This window comes from Mesoplodon bidens (genome assembly GCF_964165515.1).
Source record: "Mesoplodon bidens genome assembly, chromosome: X".
NCBI classification, from domain to species: Eukaryota; Metazoa; Chordata; class Mammalia; order Artiodactyla; family Ziphiidae; genus Mesoplodon; species Mesoplodon bidens.
In genome coordinates, this window is record NC_138163.1 from 128,238,227 (window position 1) to 128,257,473 (window position 19,247).

The window sequence follows — 19,247 nt, forward strand, 5'->3', positions numbered from 1 at the left end:
TCTCCCTCATGGATTTCAGGGTAATTCCCTGAGGAAGAGCAGTCCTGCTGGGCAGTAGTAGTGAAAGTAGAGGTATGAAGCCTTTGCTCAGTGTCATTGGTCATAGTTCCACACAATGTTCTGACTTTGAAAACTTAGTTTTATAAAAAAGAAAATAGAGGGGCTTCCCTGGTGGCGCAGTGGTTGAGAGTCCGCCTGCCGATGCAGGGGACACGGGTTCGTGCCCCGGTCCGGGAGGATCCCACATGCCGCGGAGCGGCTGGGCCCGTGAGCCATGGCCGCTGAGCCTGCGCGTCCGGAGCCTGTGCTCTGCAACGGGAGAGGCTACAGCAGTGAGAGGCCCACGTGCCGCAAAAAAAAAAAAAAAAAAAAAGAAAAGAAAATAGAAAGCAACATTTAAATAGCATTTTAAGCAAGGAATGTTTTTATAGCTTGATTACTTGTTTTTTTCAAGGATTTATGATTAATAATAGTGAATTAAATAGTACCTAACTGGGTAATTTATCTCTCATGTTTACAACCTTCAGACTCTATATATAAATATTCATAATCGGACATTTTAAACGGTTTCTTGGACTAGAAGATTTTATGATGAAAAAACAGAGTTTAGGTAAATTGTGTAGTATATGCAGTGCTTTTCAGCCAGCCAAACGTATTTTGTGTTTTCAGTGATTGAAGAAAGCAACATATGAGGAAATCTGAGATTAATGGGTGGAAAAGGAAAAAGGTTGTGGAAAAGATGTTTTAAGAGAATAATTTAGAGACTAGCGTCAGATCTGCAGCAATGATGTTTTATCTGTATCCTCCAGATAGAAGTTCTCTCTATCCCTTCTGGTAGAAACACGTTCACATATACGGGAATTCAGAATCTGGGCAGAGACCATTTACAAATTTTTGAAGATGGGGTAAAAATAGAGAAGAGTTTATCTATCACTGTGTAACACATTACCCCAAACTTAGCTGCTTCAGACAACATTTTTTATTGCACAGTTTCGGTGGTTCAGAATTGCAGACATAGCCTCAGTTGGAATCTCTCCTTCAGGGTCTCTCCGGAGGCTGCAGTCAAGGTGTCAGCTTGGGTCACAGGCAGCATCTCAAGGTTCAGTTGGGGCCAGATGTGCCTCCAAGTTCACTCAGAGGTTGTTGGCAAGATTCAGTTCCAGACAGGCTGTTGGACTGAGGGTCCCAGCTCCACACTGGTGGTTAGGTAGAGGCCACCCTCAGCTCCCTGCCATGTGGGCCTTTCCAACATGATGACTTGCTTCATCCAAGCCTGCAAGCTGAGAAGGCAGAAGAGTGCCAGCGAGAGATGGTGATTGCTAGCAAGATGGAGATCAGTCTTTGTTAACCTAATCGTGGCAGTGCCATCCCATCACTCTTGCTGTATTCTCTTCATAACATTCGGGTCACTAGGTCCAGCCCACACGCAGAGGAGGGGATTATACAGGGTGTGAACACCAGGAGGTGGACGTGATGGAGGGTCAGATTAGAAGCTGCCAACCACTAAGGGTTTTCACCACTCCCCTCTACCCCAGTGTATAATCAACTCTACAATTCTATGGCAAACTAAAAGAAAGTCTTTAAATATTGTCTTTATCATAAACTTGAATCATTTCCCAAAAACGTCTGTAGAAAGGCTATGCAACATTAAGTATCAAAGCATCAAAATCTAATTTAAAAAAATAAACTTGGAGAGAAAAGCGAGTATGTTTTACAAGAATGGTATGTAACCTTCTTTGATTGCCCGAGGCTTGTTTCTTTTTCCCACAAATTAGCTAGAATGGCCAGAATATTGCTCCTTTCATCAAAATGAAGCAGCTTGGGCTTCCCTGGTGGTGCAGTGGTTAGGAGTCCACCTGCCAGCAGGGGACATGGGTTTGAGCCCTGGTCTGGGAGGATCCCACGTGCCGCGAAGCAGCTAAGCCTGTGTGCCACAACTACTGAGCCTGCGCTCTAGAGCCCACGAGCCACAACTACTGAGCCTGTGTGCCACAACTACTGAAGCCCGTGCGCCTAGAGCCCAAGCTCCGCAACAGGAGAGGCCAACGTGGTGAGAGGCCCACGCACCGCAACAAAGAGCAGTCCCCGCTCAACACAACTAGAGAAAGCCCACGTGCAGCAACAAAGACCCAATACAACCAAAAATAAATAAATAAATAAATATTTTTTTTAAGAAATGAACCAGCTTATTTCATCATTTGATAGAAACATCAGTATTGGGCATTTGCAAATGAGAACACTCTGACTTGAGGAAAGAGTAGTTCCACTTAGCTTTTTTTTTTTTTTTGCGGTACACGGGCCTCTCACTACTGTGGCCTCTCCCGTTGCGGAGTACAGGCTCCGGACGTGCAGGCTCAGCGGCCATGGCTCACGGGCCTAGCCACTCTGTGGCATGTGGGATCTTCTCAGACCGGGTCGTGGACCCATGTCCTCTGCATTGGCAGGTGGACTCTCAACCACTGCGCCACCAGGGAAGCCCCCACTTAACTTTTCATTCATGTGTTTGCCATATATAGTTAGTTAAGCAACCAATAGAAAGGTATTTCTTTTTTTTTTTTAATTTTCTGTTTTATTTTTTTGGCTGCACTGCACGGCTTGTGGGATCTTAAGTTCCCCGACCAGGGACTGAACCCGCACCCTCAGCAGTGAAAGCATGGAGTCCTAACCACTGGACCGCCAGGGAATTCCCGAAATGTATTTCTTAATGGTACTAAAACCTGCCCACACCTGGCTTCAAGGAGAAGAAATGCTATCCAGCTGTGTCGTGTAAATTGCTTAATAAATAATGCTTACATGTCATTGCTTTATGTGCATCCATTTACTTCCTTACTAGCAGGCTTCTCCAGATGTACCCGACGTAGTTATATCCATAACATGGTGTTCATCACCAACGGCAAGTAGAATTAGAGTCTACGAAGGGATCGTATAAATGGGAAGGAACGCAGATTTTGGTTGTAAATTTTCTGCAAACAATCCTTGGTTAAAGGACTGACCCCAAATACCCATCTAGTGAAATCACCAAGCGCTGCACTTGTGAGAATGATGGTGTTGAGTGTAACCCTGGCACACGTGGGCATGTCAGGGCCCTTTGTTCTGCTGGCCCAACGAGCTGCCTTTCCGCAGTTATAGATGAGGAATGGCAAAGGACGCAGTGCAGCCCTCGAGAGACATGCGTGGAGGTGGCCAGCGAGCTGGGGAGAAGCACTGACACGTTCTTCAAGCCCCCCTGCGTGAACGTGTTCCGGTGTGGCGGCTGCTGCAATGAAGAGAGCCTCGTCTGTGTCAACACCAGCACCTCGTACGTTTCCAAACAGGTATGAGGACATCAGCCCTCTCTGGAGCCCTGACGCTGATAGTGTCGACAGCTACAGCTCAGCTGATTGCCAAGCACTGTCTCAACGCTTTATGTGTGTCATCTCATATAACCCTGAGATAAGCTAAATGGGTAGCTTATCATCTTCCTTTATAGATAAGGAAATGGAGGCTCAAAGAGGTAGCTTGTGGCAGAGCTGGGATTCAAATCCAGGTGACTCCAAAGCCTGAACCCTTGTCAGCTGCTGTCTCTCTGATGCTATAATGTCAAGGATCAGAAAATCATATGGAAGTTACTAGAACAGACGTTTAAAGGAACGAAGATAGCCACACTGACTTGTGTATTCATTAGGTTCCGTGTTGTTCAAATGGAGTGAGTGAGAAGAGTTCAGTGATGGGTGGGGGAAGGAGAAAGGGCTGGTGAAGTACCCAGAGCTGGCAGAAAGGGAGAGCTGTTCCCACCCTTAGACTGAAGAGGCAAGAGGATGGAGGGGTTATGGGAACCGAGAGAGGAAATGGAGAAGCGGGCTGCAGGACTGGCTGGAGGAGGGGCAGCCACTGCCAACCCTTAGCCCGGCAGGGGGGTGGGGGGCAAGAGGGCCTATAGATCCATTCCATGGAGGTCAGCATCCTGGGATACAGCCCAGTGGGGAAGGAAGGAAAGAGGATGGCGTCTCCGGAGGCACACAGGGAAAATATCTAGCACAAAAGACCTTTGAAAATAATCCTCCAGTCCCCATGAAAGAAATAATTCTTCCCTCTCCATCTTATAAAATTCCTTTTGCTCAGTAGATAAGTTTTTGATTCTGTCGCTACCATATTGTTATGAAATGTAATAAACGTGGCATAGAAGAGCAGTAATAACAAACTTAGCAAAACATTAAAAAGCTGTAAGTCAAACTACATTCCTTTTGGTTCTGTGTCGCAAATTCCTCACGTGTATTGGTATATTCATTTAATTGTCACATTTGCCTCTACAATATAGCCTCATGATTGTGAAAAGAGGTAGTGCAATAAAATTACCTATGCACTGAATATACCCATGTTAGGTAATTATCTTAATTGGATGGAAAGAATGGAATCCTGATTTGTTTGATACTAGGTTAACTTATCCTTAATTTTCCCCCTACTTAAAATATCCCTTAAACTGAAGAGTTTCTTTTTCTAAATTCTTTTAGAGAATCTTGGAACTTGTAAAAATTCTGACCTCTGCTGTTTGACAGTCAGGGAAAAAAATGACATAAGTATGGCTAAGCATCAACTGTCAGTGGAAACAAAGCTTGCATAACGTAAGAGACTTTAGTTCATGACCGTGTTCTACCCTAGAGTATAGCTGAAAAATTTCGCAAGAAGATGAAGTTCATGCAAAATAAACACTCTAAAAACACCCTCTTACTTAGACTCATGGAAGTGCCATTACATATAAAAAGGTCAGGCTAAACACAACTTTAATGGATTGCTTCCACTTAACAGTAGATAATGGAGTATTTTGACTGCTGTCCTCAACAAATGAGTAGTTTTAAAGAATGTGCTTAAGTGTAAATGTACAGCAGTTTTTCTTTCCAAATATGCATATTTGAACATTGTAATAGTGTTTTTTTTAAAAGAAAAACTACCTCTCATCCCAAAGTTATGGACTGTTCAGTGAAATACATCTTAGAAACTAAGTGAATAAATGAACACTCTATGTAGTAAGGACTACATGGAATGCTGATTGAATGGACAGAGCATTAAAATCAAGTTGAAACGCATCCATACATCAGAGAGCCTCTCTAGAAACAAAGTAACTGATATTCTCAGCAAGTAAATTTTGCTTGTGGAGATCCCATCTTGCTTCCTCTGGTCACAGCAATTTCATTCCAAAAAGTAATAAGGCATATTCTTAAGAGTATCCCCTCTAGCTCTAGAGTAGACTGCCTAGGTTCAAATCCCTACTCTTCCAGTCAATAGTTACGTGGCCTTAGGCAAGTTATATAACCTCTCTGTACGTCTGTTTCTTCACCTGTAGAGTTGGAGGGGGGTAATTAAAAAAACCCTCCCTATAATGTTGTTACAAGGGTAAATGAATTAATATAAAAGTGCTTACAACAGGGGCTAGCATATAGAAACATAGAATGATATTCATGTTACCTATCATTGTTTGGGCATGATGGTCTTGTATCAGCCAGTTATTACTATATAATGCTGCATAATAAACACCCTAAAACTTAGTGGCTTCAAACAACGATGGCTTTTTCTCATTCATTTATCTGAGATTCATTTAGTTTAGAGTGGGCTCAGTTGGGCTTGGTGGCAAGCTGCAGGTTGAGTCCAGGTCTGGTCCCTGTGTCTCGTATCCCTTAGACCAGCAAGCCTGCCAGATCATGCTCTTCACATGGCTAGAGCAAATGCATGCACACACAGTTCAAGTCTGTGCTTGTGTCATGTCTGCTAATGTCCTCTCAACCAAAGCAAGTCACATGGCCAAGTCCAAAGTCAAGGAACAGAAAACTATATTCCTCCAATGGAGATGGCATGGGAAGAGATAAGTAAATCGTTTTGAGCAGTGATCTGTTCACCATGGTTGCAAAGAAACTTCATAGCTATAATTTCATTTAATCCTTACAATTCACACTCAGGCTTAAAGCAGGAGCAGGGAACATTTTACAAGATTACCATTTTACAAGGTCACCATTTTACAGGTGTTCTAGGGACACCAAAAATTTAAGAGATTTGACAAAACTTAAATACTTGATAAAGTTGGTTAAGGCCCTGGTCTTCTGTCACCCAGCCCAGAATTCTTTCCTTCATGCCAGCCCTTAGCCTTATTAGTTCTGTTTTTTTAAAAATTTTATTGAAGTATAGCTGATTTACAATGTTGTGTTAATTTCGGTTGCACAGCAAAGTGACTCAGTTATACACATATATATTCTTCTTTATATTCTTTTCCATTATGGTTTATTACAGGTCATTGAATATAGTTCCCTGTGCTATACAGTAAGACCTTGTTGTTTATCCATCCTATATATAATAGTTTGCATATTAGCTCTATTCTTTTTTTTTAACATCTTTATTGGAGTATAATTGCTTTACAGTGGTGTGTTAGTTTCTGCTTTATAACAAAGTGAATCAGTTATACATATACATATGTTCCCATATCTCTTCCCTCTTGCGTCTCCCTCCCTCCCACCCTCCCTATCCCACCCCTATAGGTGGTCACAAAGCACCGAGCTGATCTCCCTGTGCTATGCGGCTGCTTCCCACTAGCTATCTACTTTACGTTGGTAGTGTATTCTTAATGGACGACTTTGCTAAAGTCATTACCGTAAGGGACAAAGGCAAAAATGCAGACTGTAGAAATTATTCTTATTTTTTAAATATGCATTATAGTTCTCTTTCTCTGCTCTAGCTCTTTGAGATATCAGTACCTTTGACATCAGTACCTGAATTAGTGCCTGTTAAAGTTGCCAACCATACAGGTTGTAAGTGCTTGCCAACAGCTCCCCGCCATCCGTACTCGATTATTAGAAGATCCATCCAGATCCCAGAAGAAGATCGGTAAGCATTTCTTAGACTTCTTCATGCTTGTTCTTGCCTTGGCTAAAGCTGTGTGTGGAGAATAGTTCATTAATTACAGAGTCATCGCTCTCTCTTCAAGCTCTTTGTCTTTTAGGTTCTAACCCAGATCTACGGGTAATAACTGTTTGGCAAGTATATTTTTTATGACGTGTTACATGTATATTGCAGTAGGATCAGAAAGTTCAGTGGTTTTGAACTCAGCATGTCAAGCTGTGGGCACGTTTGTTCTTAATATGCATAGTCTGATGCAGTTGTAAAACTCTACTCCAGACTCCAATTTGGCATCTGTTCCTCATTCCAGAACAAGCATTAGATAAAACCCATTTCAGGCTGTTTACATATTTAAGTCCCGAAGTTAGGAGGGGGAAAGAAGGCTCCTGGAGTCGTTGGGGAGTGGCGCAACTGTGTGCATCTGATTCTGGCATTTTTTAAGCCTTCCTGTTAAGTCGACCAAATGGGAAATATTATTTTAAATGAAAAATGACTTAAATTTAATTTGCCTAGACATTTTCTTGTGAGTATTTTGTGATTCTTTATGAGACAAATTATGACACCCTCAAGTGTCCTGAAATCAAAGGTAAGAATCATTGATTTGGGGAAAAAGAATTTACTACAGAGAAACAAAAGGGCAAATCACAACTATTGAATAAAAATATAAAGTAATTAAGTTGGATACTTAGATCTTGCAAAAGTAAAGGAGTAAACGCACTGTGTGAGTGCCAGGTAGAAAAGAAAGCTCATAATAAAGGAACATTTATCCTCCAGATTTTCCTGCTGTCCTGGCCAGTGTTCTTATCTCCGTTTTACAGACATAATGCTTAGGAGCTGGGTTAGAACACTATTCACTTGGGGTAAATAAGCTCTGTTGACAGCTAATTTACATAGTTTTTAACACCAATCCTCTTAAAAAGAGTATACCTTTCCAAAATTACAGTTTGGTTTCCAAACGTTTCCACAGAGAATATTTGTAATTACAGAATTACTATCTAATAACATGCTGTTCATAAATATGAATTAAGCTCCTTAAAAATCTTCACTATTCTCCACTCGGAAATGTATTCAACATTTAAAAAAAATGTTCCAAAGGTATGACTACCCTTGAAAGCTTTAAAATCTGATTTATTGTTTTCTCCTCCTAGCTGTTCCCATTCCAAGAAACTCTGTCCTATTGACATGCTCTGGGACAGCAACAAATGTAAATGTGTTTTACAGGAGGAGAATCCACTCGCCGGAATGGAAGGTAATCACAGCAGTGGTGAAATGATAATAGTAATAATAATAATAATAACAACAATAGCAACTAGTATTTATTGGCCAAGCGATCTTGTAAGCCTTTTATATGTATCAATTCATTTAATCCTCCCAATAATCCTATAATGTATGATTAATATCCCTTTTTTTTTACAATTACAAAATGGACACACCAAAATGTCTAGTAACTTTCTAGACACACAGCCAAGAGTGATAGAAGCAGTGAGATTCCAGAGACCTCTGTGCTATAATTATATAGTAAGTCTACCAATGCCTCGTTCTGCTTTTTAATCTTAAAGACCCAAATGATTAGAGCATCCCCAAACATTGAATTTGAAAGGGGATGATAACCTTTAATGAAAGCCACTTCAGAATGAAACACGAGTCAACCACATTTTGCTAAGTTATTTATATAAAAGTCCTACAGGAATGTAAGGTCATTTTGGACGTGTTGGTTTTTTTCAACTGTGTCATGTGAAAACATGCCAATAATTTGAAAAAAATGGGGAATAAGAGAAGACTTCTTCTGAAACGAGGGCAAAGTAAAAGCAAAACACGGCTATTGGCCTCAGGGGAGTTGGGAACCAGATGAGCTAGGCTCTCGTCACTGCACATAACTTACAATGCTCTGATTTTTGATTATGAACATCTGGCTGAAAGTGAATCCACTTTTTATTGACTTCTGAGAGACTTGACGTGATTCCACTGTAAAGATCGTAAGGAATCATGCAATTTGAACCTTGCTTGTTTCCAACTGTGATCTACAAGCAACATTAGTAAGGATTAAGCTCTAAGGAATCTGTCCTAGAAACTGTAAATAACAAGCTATTCCCTATGCTTCTGTCTCTCAGCTTCCAAGTGTTTTCATGAAAGCTCAACCCAGGGTTTGAGGGAATCTTAAAGTTCATGTAGTTTAAATGCCCATGCAGATCTTTTTTAAAAATTGAAGTATAGTTGACTTACAATGTTTCAGGTGTAGAGCAAAGTGATTCAGTTTTATATATATATTCTTTTTCAGATTATTTTCCATTATAAGTTATTGAATATAGTTCCCTGTGCTATACAGTAAGTCCTTGTTGTATATCTGTTTTGTATATAGTAGTGTGTGTATGTTAATCCCAAACTCCTAATTTATCCTCTCCCCCCTTTCCTTTTGGTAACCATAAGTTTGTTTTCTATGTCCGTGAGTCTGTTTCTGTTTTGTAGATAAGTTCATTTGTATCATTTTTTTAGATTCCACATATAAGTGATATCATATGATATTTGTCTTTCTCTGACTTACTTCGCTGAGTATGATAATCTCTGGATCCATCCATGTTGCTGCAAATGGCATTATTTCATTCTCTTTTATGACTGAGTAGTATTCCATTGTATATATGTGCCACACCTTCTTTATCCATTCCTCTGTTGATGGACATTTAGGTTGCTTCCATGTCTTGGCTATTGTAAGTAGTGCTGACATTGGGGTGCATGTACCTTTTCAAATTAGAGTTTTCGTCTTTTCTGGATATATGCCCAGGAGTGGGATTGCTGGGTCCTACAGTAACTCTGTAAATGCCCATGCCAATCTTGAATGTCATGTACATCCTTCCCACCAAGTCTTCAGCCATCCTCTGCTAGGAAATAAATCAGTCGTGGGGAAACTTGACAAACCCACTGAGGCATCCCAGTTACACTGGGCACACTCTTGTTGCTAATAAACTATATTGAACCTGAATCTGTCTCTCTCTCTGTCTAGAAGAGTGCTGTCCAATGGAATTACAGTGAGAGTCACATATGCAACTTACATTTTATAGTACTCACATTAAAAAGGTTAAAAGAAACAGATGAAATTAATTTTAATGTTTTACTTAGTCTAATATATAAAAAATACTCTCATTTCAACACGCAAGCAATATAAGATTTATCAAGGGTATACCCTTCATTCTTTGTGCTAAGTCTTTGAAATCCAGTGTGTATTTTACACTTAGAGCACATCTCAATTCACACTTGCCATTTCATGTGCATTCTGGCCTGTAGCCAGCATGTTGGATAGCCCAGCTCTAGAGCATCAACTTGTTACTTCAGCTTTACCCTATGGAACCATGTAAAACCAATCTAATTCTTTCTCCATGTGACCCATTTTTAAACTGTGTTAGAAAGTTATTATGTGGAATCCAAAAAATGGTACAAATGAACTTATCTACAAAATGGAAATAGAGTCACAGATGTAGAAAACAAACTTACGGTTACCAAGGGGGAAGGGGGGAGGGATAAATTGGGAGACGGATTGGCATATACACAGTATTGTACATAAAATAGGTAACTGATAAGGACCTGCTGTACAGCACAGGGAACTCTACTCAGTACTCTGTAATGGCCTATATGGGAAAAGAATCTAAAGAAGAGTAGATACAGGTATAACTGATTCACTTTGCCGTACACCTGAAACTAACACAACATTGTAAATCAACTATTCTCCAATAAAAAAATTTTTAAAAAGAAAGTTATTGTGGAAAGCTGTATATATAGAACTTAAAGGCTGTTCTAATCAAGCTTTCCCTGGTACACAGCTCCTGGGAGAGAGATTTCTACTTTGGAGGTTTACATGCAGGACTGCTTTCAAAGGTGACGGGTCGGGGGCAGGACTGGGCAGAGGGAGAAGTTGAACCGTGTTGCAGTTGTTGAGAGGCGTTAGCCAAGCCTGTGGGGAGCTGAAACTGGGACAGCCCGTGGCGGGATGCCTCAAATTGAGGCAAAGGGGCAGGGTCCTATGGACTCGTCACTGGATAAGGGCTGCCTCAGAGAGGGGATATAACCTTGGGTGAGGCAGCTTCTTTCTGCTGAAGGTAATTCCTGGGGAGGGACTTAGCTAGCGCCCATGTGTGTTGAGGGCAGGAAGAGTAGTGGAGAGAGAGGAGTGTTCTGAGCCAGGGGAAAATGAGCGCTCAGGGCTGGAAGTGAAAGACCGCAGTGTGTCTGGCTGCTGGAAGACGGTCAGCATGGTGGGGACGTTACAGGAGGGGGCTGGGTAGATGTGAGAGAGGAAGCTGGAGAGGTTCACAGGGGACCCTTGTAAAGTGTGTCCCAGAGCTTGGATGTGATGCTAAACGCAAAAGGAAACCACTCAACTGGTTTAAGTGGACAGTGACAGCACCAGTTAGAATTTTAACAGAATCAACCGAGTGACCGCGTACAAGAGGATGGGTTGGCCGGGGGCAGGCAAGGAGGAAGGGGACCTTTTGGGAAGTTGTGGCAATGATGGAAGTGAGAGGCACGGGGTAGCCTGGATCACTTCCCATCACTTCTCATTTTCATCTCCTGCAACTCGGTTAATGTAGGCCAAGTTCATGGTCACTTCTCCAGTGGCTTCATCAAACTGATGACATATATTGAGCTTACTGTTCACTAAATACTTTTTCTTCCCACACATGTGGCTATTAAGCCAGCTGCCTTTTCTACAATAACTTCTCTTCCCTGGATGAGCATATGTGAGTTAGTGAATCCAAGTCCAATTTAATTTCATCTTGTTAGATTCAGGCCACTGCTCTAAACTGTTTTAAAAAACAAACAGACAAACAAGAAAACTAAGAATACCAAAAAAAGAAAAAAAAATTAGGGAGTCCTGATTCTAGATTTTAAATTCCTCAAGATACCCACAAATTCAAGAATTTACTTGGAAAAATTCCATCAGTTTATTGATTTAAAATAATAAATGGAACAAGGCTGAGGACCTAACACATTGGTATCCCATCATCAACTTCCCTAGGATTGAAATTGATATACAATACATCAGATATCACCCTTAGCCAGTTACCGCTTCACTCAGCTCTCCTACGTCCATTCTCTGTCACTTTCAACTTATCTATAAGGATTGAGGTCAGCCACTGCCAACTACCTTGCTGAAGTTCAGCAAATACCTGGTAGACTGTGTTTCCCTAAACCACGGCTCCAAGAATGGAGTTGGGACAGCCTGAAGTGTTCTAAGTGAATCTCTACTGCCACCTAGTGATCCATGCAAATCTTTTAGGAGCTTCTACCTAGTCTCATCTTGCCCCAAAGTGACACCTGGCATCTGCATATGGCTTACAAAGCTTACCTTTTTCCTCTTCACACAATTCAGAATGGAGGATCCTCAGATCTAGCCTTTCAATACCCATTCCACATGAGCCCTCAAAGATCATCAGTCACAGAGCAGTTAAGACTATGAGGTTGGATGACATGAGATTGCCATTTTGATATATCATTAATGGCCAGATATTGGCAAGACCATATGCCTTAACCCAATGTCTTGGAATGCTAGATGGGATTCTTCAGAATCTCCATATATCGGCCTGCTTCAGGACCCTTGTATTACAACAAATAAACTCAGCAAATGTTTATCAAGTGCCTATTTTATGCCAGAACGATGAGACCTGATCCCTATAACCTTTAGGATTTTTTCATTAACAGAGGAAACATAGAAATAAACAGACAAATGTAAGCAGTACCAGAAAGGACAGAATGGAAATATGTACAGGGTAGGGCCCTTAACTAAATTTGAAGTTGGGAAAGGTATCATGGGGAAAGGATGACTAGCAAAGGGAACGACAAGGCGAAAAGCATGGGGTTGAGAGACCCTGACATGTCACGAGAACAGAAAGTACTATAATTTGGTATGGAGGAGCATAGGATACATGAGAGAGAGACAGAAGATGAGTCTGGGAGGTTAATAGGGTCCAGCTCATGGAGGGTCTCTTTTGTCTTGGTGGGGAAATTGACTCTTATTGGGAAAGAGAGAACCTTTTAAGGTAATTAAAGCAGTAGAGCAGGGACTTCCCTGGTGGCGCAGTGGTTAAGAATCAGCCTGCCAATGCAGGGGACACGGGTTTGATTCCTGGTCCTGGTAGATCCTACATGCCGCAGAGCAACTAAGCCCGTGGACCACAACTACTGAGCCTGTGCTCTGGAGCCCACGAGCCACAACTATTGAGCCCTCATGCCTAGAGCCCGTGCTCCGCAACAAGAGAAGCCACCACAATGAGAAGCCTGCGCTCCGCAACGAAGAGTAGCCCCCGCTCACAGCAACTAGAGAAAGCCCGCGTGCAGCAACAAAAGACCCAACACAGCCAAAAATAAATAAATTTAAAAAAATAAAGCAGTAGAGTGACATGATTAGATTTGCATTTGATATTGTGGAGAATGGATTGAAAGGGTAAAACTTGTGGTGGTGAGGTGAGTGAGTGCCATTTGCACACAAAGTACAAGGTACTGACTGAATTGAGGCCGTGGCAGTGATGATGAAAAAGAACAAATTCAGGGAGGCAGAACTGGGTGGACATGGTAATTAGATTCAACACGGCGGGTGAGTCAGGAGTGACGGCACCGTTCACTAAGTGAGGCAAAGTGGGAGAGAAGCAGGTTTGGGGAAGAAACTCAACACTTAGCTTTCCTCCAAGCCTTTCAAGAATGTTGAGGTGACACTGTCAAGTTCTTCCAAAGTTTCTGTCTCCTCTGTTTTTTGCAATGAGTTTCAACTCGATGATCAGAATTGGACACGGAGTAGTAGTTATCCAGTTGTTTTGTATATTTTCTAGAAGAAATATCGGTCAGCTAAGTGTGTCAAAAACCTCTCAGACCCTCCTCTCTCAGCTGATCATGTTTTCCAACAGATGTCTGTGGAATCAAAGTTCATTGTCATTGCTGTATCCTTTATATTAGTATTATGATCTGCGGTGAGGAAATACATCACTGTTTCTACCCATAGCCTGGAAGGTGTGAGGTGTATTTTTTGACCAACACTTTTTCCGTTTAGATCACGCTCATCTCCAGGAGCTGGCTCTCTGCGGTCCACACATGAAGTTTGATGAGGATCGTTGTGAGTGTGTCTGTAAAACGCCATGTCCCAGAGATCTCATCCAGCACCCAGAGAACTGCAGTTGCATTGAGTGCAGAGAAACTCTGGAGAGCTGCTGCCAGAAGCACAAGATATTTCACCCAGACACCTGCAGGTGAATGGCTTTTTGCACTTTCGCCTAAATTTGGCCCATTGACATTTAATGTAAATACCATTTAGATTTGGTGGGATCCCTTATTAAGCCAATTTTATTGTTCAATGCCAAGCCCCCTTTTTGATAGTAAAACAGAGGTTTGGCAACTACGGAATAAGTATATAGAGTGATGACTGATTGTGAAATCAAGAAAATCCTGCCTGCTATTGTTGGCTTATGGATCTTAAGCAAAAACTAAAGTTGGTGAAATTTCAACAATTATTACTTCAGATCAGCTGACTCTTTAGCTCAATCTCTCTCTCAGTATATATCCACATATGTTTGCTTTTTTTCTTTGAGGAAGGGGATGTCATTGGATTTATATAGCAAGAACTTTACTGATGAATAGAACTCTTAGAAGTTAGCAGTTGTGCTTTAATAGATTTTGAAACCATGTGGGGTAACCATCCAGGATTTTATATTGACATTTTAAATATGTATCTGGAAATTTTACTTTGAAAACGTAATCAAATCAGATCAGAGTTTTTCCTTGGAACTTAGTCCTTGATTCTGAATTCTCATGTTTATTTTCTTTTGTAACAGCTGTGAGGACAGATGCCCCTTTCACATGAGAACCTGTGCAAATGGAAAACCAGCATGTCCAAAGCATTGCCGCTTTTCAAAGGAGAAAAGGGCCGCCCGTGGGCTCCACGATCGAGAAAATCCTTGATTCAGCCTTGATCCCCAGCTCCCCATCCCTGTCGTTTTAAACAGCATGCTGCTTTGCCAAGTTGCTGTCACTGTTCCAGTTGTTAGAAAAAAATCCGTTTTACATAGTACTGTGGTGAATCCAGATGGACCTTCCATTAAACACCAGGTGAGGATTCCCTGGCTCTCTGACAGGTGTCTTCTAACTGAAGATGCTCTGCACACCAAGGAATGGAGAGTGAAAAAGGTTTGATCATCATGGAATGACAGGTACCATGTGATTAATTACTCAGAGCAGATGAGGCAGTTTGCATAGTCTTCGAGTCCTTTGCTAATTGCAACTCTCTTGTGAATTATTCTGATTCTTTCTTATGCCGATTTTGATTTGTATGATCAGCACTGATTATCCGATTACTGTCCAGCTTGTAGTTTTGAGTTTACCAAACTACTGCCTGTTGTTTCATATTTAAGTGTATTTAAAGAAAATAAACATATTATTCAAGCCAGAGAATTTCATGTGTTATTTAATATGCTACCGCTCTAAATTTTATGCTAAAGAAAAAAATATTTTACAGAGAGAAAGGAATTCAGAAGTGGGAGGTGTGGGAGAGACAAGAACTCAATAAAACTAGACTCCACTTTTGGGAAACCGAAAGAATAGCTCTCAGAAGGTTTAAGGTTCTAAACGAGGTTTAATAAGTGTGACCCCCAAATCAGCTGGACATCAGTCTTTCCTTTGAGATTCAGTTTACCTTGACTTGATGGAGGAGAGCCCACTGGTGCCCCTGACATCTTTGCGGGTGTATATTTCTTCCGGCCACCTCCAGCTCCACGTTTCTGCACTTATTCAACTATCAGTCTCATTCACATCTCAGTTCTCAGGGCCACATGATTCATCTCTCTTTTCCACAGCTACCCAGGAAGGGAGCACAAGCCTTTTTCCTTTGCTTTTTTGCTCAAATACTCCCACAAATAACTTGTTGATGGTGTAGATTTACTGAAAAGTTTGGTAAAACAGAGGGAATTTAGCAGCTCTAGCAGAACTAAGTTACTTAGCAAATAACTTAAAAATTGATGCTCTCCCAAGCATCTTGCATAGATATGTAGGTAGGTAGGTAGATAGATAGATGATAGATACACACATAATCTGTTACATTTATTGCACACTTTTGTAAATAGTTATGTTCATGTTATCTCCCCACTACTCTGTGACCTCTTTACGATTGGAACTGTGTCCTAATCAAACTTGTGCAACCCAAGTTTCTCAGGCCAGACCATGTGGAGCAGTACAATAATAAGGAGATAAAGAACGATAAACATAGCAAAAAACTGTATTGTTTCTCCTGGAGCCGAATGGTAGAATGCTTGGATCCTGTCTCAAATCCCCGCCCTTTCTCTCTCAGGGCTCCTAAGCAGTTCCCGTGTTCTCCCCTCCTTTGCTCAAGTTCTCTCAGAGCCTGTGGCTCTGGGCCCTCTGCTTCCTTCCTGGCCTTAGCTCTCAGCCCCTACCCTGGGGACACAGCTGATCTTGACCTTGCCTGGGACCAGTCCCCACAGTGCAGCCATTACCATGGCCTCATCATTTACTGGTGTTGGCCCAATCACTCCTGTCCTGTCACTGTCCCTTCTGTCCTCACTTTATGACCTTCATGTCGGTGGGCCTTCTTTCTTCTAGTTGTACTGTTTGATTCTCAGGCTTCTGAAAGGGCTCACAGGTAACTTAGTTTCTTAAATGTATTAGCATTCAGCTTCTCGCTCTCTCCTTTCATTCAGTTTCTACCACTCTCTCCTCCTCAGTAGTATTTGGTTAAATTCCCTTGAGAGCTGGGGCAGCAGACGGTCCAAGGGACTCTGCTCAATTAGAGTCACTTTGCTCATCTTGACTGGTTAAAAAGAGAGGTCGAATCCCAGACAAGGAGAAAAGACTTGAGTTGAAGGACAGGCTCTGCCACTTAATTGCATTATGAGGCCAAGCCACCTCATGGTGCCTTAGCTTCCTCTCCTGCTAAATGCATGAGTGATAATCTCATCTCCCTGTATCTCAGAGTTGTTAATTTCACTCCATAAATGAAAACAATTGGAAAAATACAATGTACTTTACATATTAAAGGGATTATCCGCCAAAAGAGAAGCATGACTGTGAGCACAATTCTTGGCTTATACTGGATTCCTGGATCTGCCCTAAAACCAACTCAAACCATATTTTGGTTAGTGGCTCTGGCTCCCTAATTGCCATTTAGATGGAGATGTTATAGGGAATTCTGGACAAAATATATGAGATCTGGCTTTCCACTTCCAAAACCTGTCCCCCTGCTTTCTCCCCAACCATCACTAACCACCAAGAGACTTGGACTTGGATCCCTGAGGCTAGGTCTCGGCTGGGATGGTCCTTAGGGTGGAGGTGGCGGAACTGGCCTATTGCCTTATTAGAGTTCACTGGTCATCGTACAGGAATATTTGTCATACTAATAGCTTTGGAACGTGAGCTGCAATTTTTCAACCCACAAAATTGTGTTGCAAAATAAAAATATGTGAGAAAGCCCCGAGAGCTTAAAGCAAACACAATAAACGCCAGCGATGCATGATGTCCCTGATTATCTAAGCCACAAGGCCAGCAAATGCATTACTAGGACAGCGCGGATCATAAATCTGTGACTACAGCAGTGTGGTGGGAGACCCTTTGGAGGTGGAAACAGATTGGATCACATAATGGTCAGAGTTGGATGAGATTAAAATACTGCCTGAGATACTTGATAAAGGAGATGACACAAATAATCCATTTTAAGACTTTTAAGGAAAGAAAGAGTTGGGTGAAAATTGTGAGCTTAACGGATTTGGTCATTTGCTCAACAAGAGCTGGACTTTGTCTAATTTACTCATAATCCTCAGTGTGGGAACAATGTCTTGCATGCAGTGGGTGCCTAATAAATGATTATTTAGTTAATAGTGAAGTATTGATTCTGTGACCAGTGAATGGGAACTCATCTGCCACTGGCATGCCCAAGGTGAACTCTTATTCTCCAGGGCTTCTCTCCAGGTGGCTTTTCATCATTCAGTATCTTGCCTGAGTTTCTTCACAGCATAGCCACTGGCTTTCAAAAGGAGAGCTTCCAACAGGACATGCCTCAGTGCATAAGCACATATTAAGCTTCTGCTGCATCTCATTTACCGATGTCCCATTGGCCAAGTGAGTCACATGGCCAAGCCTAGAGTTGATGTGGGAAGGGATTAGACAAGGGTGTGAGCATAGGAAAATGGTTCATTGAAGGCCACCATGTAACAGTCTCCCACAGGGTTGGTTCCTGTCTCTAGCCACACATGGAGACCTGTTAGTCTCTATTGTTTTACAAGAGCTGAACCCTGGTCAGTGTCTTCCTGCTTCCACATACAGAGTACAGGACCTACGTGGCTTGGTTCTGATCACCATTTTGCACTTTGGTTCTGTTTCTGATACATGGAAATATTTAGGATCTTCTTTTAATCCCAGCTATAACATGAATTTTCTCATTTATGTCTCTTGTTTTTCTTTTTGAGGCACAATGAGAAGAGAGGAATCTCAAAATATTAATTGAAAATGTCATCTTGGCTGGAAGTCTGGCTCAGCATCAAATCCATTTTCCGTAGTAAGATCCTCTATCAGTTTACTCCAACCTTCCCTGGAAATACCACCCTTCTCCTATCTGAACCCTTCCCCTTCTCTCCCACTGTGAAATTGTACAACAGCATTCACTGGACAGTCAGCATCCAGCTCTGTACCCTGGTCACGTTGTTCTTGGAATAATCTTGCTCCCAGCAGTTGCATGAGCACTCTTTACTTCCATGAGCTAAATGCTGGCAGCCAGAAATACTCCTTCCCTCTGAACTCCCAGTATTTTTCTTGTATTTCTTTTGTGGCATTTATCGCTTCCTACCTTTTATCATAGATATTTACATATGCCTTAACTTTGCCTTGTTTCCTTGCTGGTAAAGCTCATGCCAGTTTTTCCCTGCCTTGTGCCTTATATATATAGATAGTGGGCTCTCCATAAAAATTCATTGCCTTCCCACTCCAAAATTATCCAAGAGCTAATTTACGTGTGAATTTGCAAAGAGTTGAATTTCAAGGGAAGGTGATATCTACTTTTATTTTATACCTTCTCAATTTATAGGTCATTTTATACTACCACTGGTACTGATTGCCCTCAGAGTCTATTAAGTGCAATCAGAAGGCACTGCGTGTAAGTATTTTAGTCTAACTTTAGTGGTTTATAAGAAAATTCTCTAAAGACATACCCTGATGCCATACATTTAGGCAGCACACTATAATTAGAATTATCCCCAGATTTATAGCTTCATCCTGCTGCTACAACTTTCTTTTGACGTTTAGAAAATAGCCTTAAATCGTGACCTTAAGGTTTAACTGACTAAAAGTGGAGTCTCATACCCATGTGAGATGGTGAGCCATGTACAGAATCATGATTTATTTGCCTT

At 41.6% G+C, this 19,247-nt stretch overlaps 1 protein-coding gene across 3 annotated transcripts in view; it reads left to right on the forward strand.

Annotated features, from left to right (window-relative positions):
• The window catches only part of VEGFD (vascular endothelial growth factor D), a 38,634-nt gene extending 23,372 nt beyond the window's left edge, over positions 1-15,262 (forward strand). For all 3 annotated transcript variants that reach the window (XM_081221941.1, XM_081221942.1, XM_081221943.1), the window contains exons 3-7: positions 3,124-3,314; positions 6,701-6,849; positions 8,010-8,110; positions 13,895-14,090; positions 14,673-15,262. In XM_081221941.1, the coding sequence (XP_081078067.1) occupies positions 3,124-3,314; positions 6,701-6,849; positions 8,010-8,110; positions 13,895-14,090; positions 14,673-14,799 (764 nt within the window). In that variant the 3' untranslated portion in view covers positions 14,800-15,262. The remainder of the gene's footprint in view (positions 1-3,123; positions 3,315-6,700; positions 6,850-8,009; positions 8,111-13,894; positions 14,091-14,672) is intronic.
• The last annotated feature ends 3,985 nt before the right edge of the window (positions 15,263-19,247 follow it).